Genomic DNA, 6,647 nt, shown 5'->3' on the forward strand with positions numbered 1-6,647 from the left:
CCCCTTTTGAATTGCTCTTGTGCTGCTAACTAAAGCTTTCAAGATGCCCACAAAATTGAAAGCATTTTGGTTGGATGCCTCTATGTTGCATATTTGCAAAGCTCTTACATGTTTCATCACCATAACCACGTTTTGCATGTCTTGTTATTAGTGATGTCCATGAGACAACATCTTTAATTGAAAGACTCTTGAACACTCACGTAGCTTTAGCAACCAAGCCACATTTAGCATACCTATGAATAACAATCGGCAACGGTTTGGTTCGCGATATAAATGGTTTATCGGTTTTTTATTGTTTATTTATTTATTAAAAAATACAAAATTTATAGAAAAAATAAAAAATTATTTTTAAACAATCTTTTTATTTTTAGACCTTATTCTCACATTTTAGGAACATCTTAAAAATTTTAAAATTTAAAAAAAAGAAATATTATAAATTAAAAATTAAAAAGAAGAAGAAATATTATAAATTTAAAAATTAAAAATTGAGCTATGTTGAAAACCAAAACCAAACCATGAAACCACGGTTTTTACGGTTTGAAATAATTGAACGGTTCGAATTAACAGTTTCGTGGTTTGGTTCAAGTTTTTTTAATGCTAATCGGTTCGTTTTGGACCCTCTCAAACCGAACCATTGCCGATTGTTACCTATGAAGCAAGGAATTGCCAACAACAACGTTGGTTTTTTAAATAAACATAAATTATAACCGTAGAGCCACCTGCAAAATTATAACTGTGGAGTGTATTCATAGAGGGCAGGTAGACAAAATCACACTAGCTTATTCTCGAGTCATTTTGAAAAAGAACAAAATCAAGGGTGTCCCATGGGGAAGCATGAGATTGAAACTTACGCCCACATGCATGAAAACACATCACCCACACGCATCATGATCACAACAACTACCACCCCCATGGAGAACAAGGCAAGAATAGCCAAGATGATCATGGAGAGGAACACGACACTTCTTCATATGCATGACAGTTGTAGTTACGGTCACGCATGGGGGTTGGGCACTCTCGTAGGAACAACATGAGAAGATCTGTACGTAGTAACGGGCGTGGGGTGTGATTCGAAGGTTTCTTTGATGCGAAAGAGAATCGAGCGTCAAATAAATGCATGCCTTCCTTCCTTCTGGAAACATATACATAAATGCATACATACATACGCGTGCGCGCGCACACACACATACATACATACATGAATACATACACACACACACACACACACACACACATACATCATATGTATATGCATGTATGTAGTAATATTATTGAGTAAGACAAAAAAAAAGGACATGGAAGGAAAGAAAGAGACAAAAAATGGGGGGAAATTAAAAAGTTTAAAAATTCAAAAATAAATTTGCTTGAATTTCTCTCTCCCCTAAACACCCCCTCTTTTACTCTGTTCCTCTCTGTTCTTTTTTTCTGTTCCTCTGATTCTCTCTCAGAGAAGATGAACTTCCACTGAATTTTCAATTCCCCTTCCCTGAGATTCTCATCTATCGATCTTTAAATCAGAATTCCACCACCAACAGCCTCTGCAAATTCCTCGAAGGTAAACATAACCCCATCTCTGTGCCTCCCAAAATTTAAGCATTTTAAGCAGACATTCGGTACATTCAGATCAAATCAGAACGTGTACTTGTGCGTGTTTCTTCTTCTTATTTTCTCAATAATGTCTTTCTCTGCTCCTCAATGTTCGTGGTAAGAAATTAATGGCAATAACATATAACATGCTGCTTTGGAATCCTATTCCAGAACGATCAGATCAATCAGGCTTCAAGAATGAAAGAATCAGGGTCCTCTAGAATGGATCAATACGAGGTGATGGGGCAAATTGGAAGAGGGGCATTTGGGTCTGCCATCCTTGTGTACCACAAGCTCGAGAAGAAGAAGTAAGAGAAGAAAACCCTTCATTTTTTTCTGTTTTTTCGGCTTCACGGGCCATCATTTCATGCTTCCAGAATTCCCACTCTCCATATGAAGGAACTCTTTATGCTGTTTTAGGTATGTCCTGAAGAAGATACGCCTTGCTCGACAGACTGATAGATGCCGCAGATCAGCTCATCAAGAGGTATAAGAGAAGAAACAGAAACTATTTCAAATCTTCATCTGCACTTCCTGATTTCTATTTCAATGTAATTGCAGATGGCCTTAATATCAAAAGTTGTCCATCCTTATATTGTGGAATACAAAGAATCGTGGGTAGAGAAGGTGAGGCAGCTTTACTGTTTGTTTCTGTTAAACAAATAAATTCATGACCCTTAAAGCATGTGGAGACTCAGCCAAAGAATTAGGTTTCCATGTATTTGAAATATTGATTTTGTTGTTGTCTTTAAGTTGATGAAGGAGCGGATATGTCTCTAAAGGATCAGCTGATGAGTGTTTCTGTTGCTTCTCTGTGCAGGGCTGTTATGTGTGCATTGTGCTTGCATGTTGTGATGGCGGAGACATGTATGTTGTATAGGCTTTTTGACTTTTGTGTTACACATACTGATGGACCTCTGTTCAATAAAATCCGTTTCATGAGTGGATTGCAGGGCCAATTTAATCAAGAAGTCTAACGGAGTTTATTTCTCAGAAGAGGTGTCACAAAATAATATATTTTGTTGTTTCTAAGTATGTTTTATTGCTTGCAATGGTTAAATCTCCATCTGTTTTCTTTGCAGAGATTGTGCAAATGGTTAACGCAAATCCTCCTTGCTGTGGATCACCTTCATTCTAATCACATCCTCCATCGTGATCTTAAGGTGTGTATATCTCATTTTTTGCATTTCTAGAGAGTGATTGCTCATTTATTCTAACGATTTCCTTCATGTCTTATCAGTGTTCAAACATCTTTTTGACAAAAGAGCATGATATCAGGCTTGGTATGATGACATAACTGGACTCACAGCTGCATTTTGGCTAGTGAACCTTATAGAATAGTAAACTTATCAGTTACGAGGGCTTCGGGGTTGTGTGTGCGCTAAATTCTTAAACATTGTGTTACAGGAGACTTTGGATTAGCGAAAATGTTGAATGCAGATGGTCTTACTTCGTCGGTACGTGATAGATCTATGTAGAAATATGCTATGATGAGGAGTGTTTACGAAGCTGTACATTTATTTATTCTTATGTGCTGACAGGTTGTAGGGACTCCAAATTACATGTGCCCAGAGCTTCTCGCAGATACTCCTTATGGATATAAGTCAGACATTTGGTCCCTAGGTAGGGTTTATGTCGTTTAAAGTTTGTATTTGTTTTATATCAATATTCTTTATTAAACCTTCATTCTTCAACCCTGTCTCTTATAGGGTGTTGCATGTATGAAATGACTGCACACAAGCCAGCTTTCAAAGCATTTGTAAGTAAATGGTGATTGTTTTTTGTTGCTGTTCTCATGGACATATTTCTTGAATACTTACATGTAAGGGTAGAATTTGATGAGGCATGAGTTTGGGTGAGTATCTTTGCAGGATATGCAGGGTTTGGTAAGCAAGATAAGCAATTCATCACTTGGGCCTTTACCTTCCATGTATTCTGCACCTTTGTAAGTGTAACACTTATTATAACTCATCTAGAAGATTCATACATTTATAGGTAGTACTTACATTGCTATTCTTTGCAACTGCAATAGGAAAGGAATAATCAAGAGTATGCTCCGAAAGAATCCTGATAGTAGACCGAGTGTAAGTGTTAATTATGCCAAATATTGTCATGCTTGCCTGCCTGCTTTGTTCTTTGTTTTTTCCCTTATGAACATCACCATAGCTTGTGAAATACATTTCACTCTGCATGCATGCTTTTGAAATGGCTGAAGCACACTCATCAACAATCATTTCCTACATTTGCAGGCTTCTGAACTACTCAAGCATCCTCATTTACAAGCTTACGCCAAGCAGTTCCAAACCCAATCATATTTTTGTCTCAGAGATCCATTGAGACAAATTCATCTGAATGACAATATCAGTGGTGATGATAATATCTACAATAACCACATGCATGAAACGACTAGACTTTATGATTCCAGAGATCCTCTCATGGATTCCAATCAACATATTGATATCAATAAAATCGAGCCTTGCGATTGGCCATTATTCTATGATGAGAATGATACATCTGGAACAATGAGTGAAAGCCATTCTTCCATGGCAACTGCTACAGGCATGCTCAATAGCATGGAGTGGATGGGAGAGATATGTACTCCTGGAGATAATCTTAAAGGAAAAGGTGAGGGGCTAGGCAAAGTAACACCCAAGGTTCCTCCTAGTTTTTCCAAGTGTAGAGGAAGAGGTGGAGAGACTCCTCGTGTGGTGTTGAATGGAACCACTCGGATTCATAGCCCTCGGATAAAACCCAGTCCTGCCACCAGCGTTCAGAAAGGGAGGCAATCGGTAACCCACCTTTACAGAAACTGTTTCATTTTCATTTTAACAGCTCACAGTTCACAAGCACTATGCATTTCACAAAGCACATTTGTTACTGTTTAAATGCTCTGGTTATTGTGCAGTGAAGATGCATGAGAATGAATGTAGTTTTCTTCTGACTGACGTTATATCAGCTGATAAAATTAAACTACAAACTTTGTTATGCTTATGCCAGCTCCCTGGAGAGGCCCTTTTTAGGGTGAAGGCTTCAAGAGATGATCAAGATGAGAGGGTACATGTGGCAAAGCAGAGAGGTGTTGAGATAGGTTCAACCAGAAGGGCCTCCTTGCCACTTCCTGCCAAAGGAGGAACCTCCCCCACCATCAACACATCTAAACCTAAGTGTGGCACTCCCAAGATTAGACGGACCCCTCTTAACGACAACTTGCGAACTCTATCAAATGTTACACCGAAAGCAGGAAGGCTAGGTGCCCTTAGCCTCAAATGCACCACCAAAAAGGATGAGCGTACACTTAAGCAGGTTGTGAGTGTCGTTCAGAAAAGAGGAGCTGAAAATATATCCCCCCATGTTTCTGTCAATGCTCCTCGACTTGATTCAATACCGCCGTTCTCTCTTACTACAGAGGATACACCTCCTGTAAGAATGAGTTCTAGCAAGCACAAAAAGCAGGTCTCTGATATACCAAATTCTTCTGCTCCATATAACGATGTGATACATGTGATAAGGCACAGAACACTGAGGTTTGGATCAGAAGAGGTAAAAGATGAAGACCTTCCTTGCATTAAAAGTGCCACCGAAATGGGCTTAGATCATAGGTATGAGCTGAGTAAGTTGTCCACAAGCAATGGCTTGTGCTATTCAGATGATCCACCACATTCGAAGTTATGTGAGAACGATAGGAGTAAAGAGGTGTTCGATCGAAGCTCCTTCCGTGCACGGGCTGAAGCTCTGGAGGGCTTACTGGAGCTCAGTGCAGAGCTGCTTCAGCAGCAAAGAGTAGATGAACTGGCTGTTGTGTTGAAGCCTTTTGGGAGAGGTAAAGTGTCACCCAGAGAGACAGCCATCTGGCTCACCAAGAGCTTGAAAGATCTGAAGCTTATAAAAAACTGAAGCCTTGGAGACAGATCAGTTTACAACAAAAAGAATTACTCATGTAATATTATTAATAAAGATTCATTTGGACATGCATGGTGCTGTTGTGCTGCTTCAGGAGCTACGATCAATCCGTCAAGCTTCCTTTGCTGAAGTGAGTTGTGCAAAGTGGCATACATCCTGACAATTCCATTTTTCTCAGTGATGGAGAAGGGCTGTTTGTCTCATCCCCAAAGAGAAATGATCCTTTTAGGCAGGCATTGGTTATGGGACATGGTTGGACTCCTCTGTTTATTTTTTTTTGGGGGGGGGTATGTTTGATTTTGCTGCTTGTGCTCTTTATGTAGGAGACCAGTTGATAACCATGATTGTAACATGAGAATTAGTTGATCAATATGCATTGAAGCGTTGTCACAATTTTAGTTAAAACACTATCAAGTAAGCACCTTTCGATTTCTGGGCTTTGCTGATAGAAAACTCCCACCTCTCTGTTTGTAACCTGCTCATACTTGACTTTGTGTTGTCATGCTACATGATCTACATTGTTTGATTCCAATCATTGTCTGATGGAAACTCTAGAACAAGCAATAGTCAAAATTCCATGAACAATGAATCATAGCAGTCTTCTAATGATCTGGTGCAGTGCCCTGTCTAGAGATATCATTGGTGGATATTTGGCATTCTAAGAGCTCATTTCCAGACTTTTTCACACTAAAGATTGTGTTCAATGATTTGGTTTTAGTGATTGAAGGGTTTGGTTCAACTGAAATTCATAGTTTTCTTGCATATTGACGTTTGAAAGGGTTTTAACCATCACCTTGGATCTGCCTCACCTATACCCACTCTTATCCCCACCATGGGCATACAAATTACTGAGTTTAAACTCTAGAAGAGGATGTGCATTGGTGCAAGTTATAATGGACAAATTAAAGTTAGAATATGCAAGTTATAATGCAAGTTATAATGGACAAATTAAAGTTATAATGCAAGTTATAATTCTCTATGTGCATTGCTGAAATTATAATTCCCAATGCAAGTTAGAAGAGGATATGCAATGTGGAAAGCCAACAAAATCACAAGAGATGTGTGAGACTAAAACAATGGTGCATGACAACTCGATTGTGCAGACCTTACGCCGGGCTGACGCTAACATGTCGGAAGACATGAAGTTGTTTTTCTTCTGG

At 39.0% G+C, this 6,647-nt stretch overlaps 1 protein-coding gene across 1 annotated transcript; it reads left to right on the forward strand.

The window, feature by feature from the left end:
- The first annotated feature begins 1,440 nt into the window (after nucleotides 1-1,440).
- NEK4 (NIMA-related kinase 4) lies at nucleotides 1,441-5,925 on the forward strand. The gene is made up of 15 exons (XM_087318771.1): nucleotides 1,441-1,555; nucleotides 1,759-1,895; nucleotides 2,008-2,074; nucleotides 2,149-2,214; nucleotides 2,408-2,454; nucleotides 2,541-2,586; nucleotides 2,670-2,750; nucleotides 2,828-2,870; nucleotides 2,995-3,044; nucleotides 3,129-3,210; nucleotides 3,297-3,346; nucleotides 3,459-3,532; nucleotides 3,620-3,671; nucleotides 3,837-4,376; nucleotides 4,585-5,925. The coding sequence occupies exons 2-15, from the start codon at nucleotides 1,786-1,788 to the stop codon at nucleotides 5,479-5,481; spliced, it is 2,205 nt and encodes a 734-aa protein (XP_087174897.1). The 5' UTR covers nucleotides 1,441-1,555; nucleotides 1,759-1,785; the 3' UTR covers nucleotides 5,482-5,925.
- Nucleotides 5,926-6,647: the final 722 nt, after the last annotated feature.

This window comes from Azolla caroliniana, unplaced genomic scaffold (genome assembly GCF_043228905.1).
Source record: "Azolla caroliniana isolate FFs.n. ecotype wild unplaced genomic scaffold, voAzoCaro1.0.p SCAF_4, whole genome shotgun sequence".
NCBI classification, from domain to species: domain Eukaryota; kingdom Viridiplantae; phylum Streptophyta; class Polypodiopsida; order Salviniales; family Salviniaceae; genus Azolla; species Azolla caroliniana.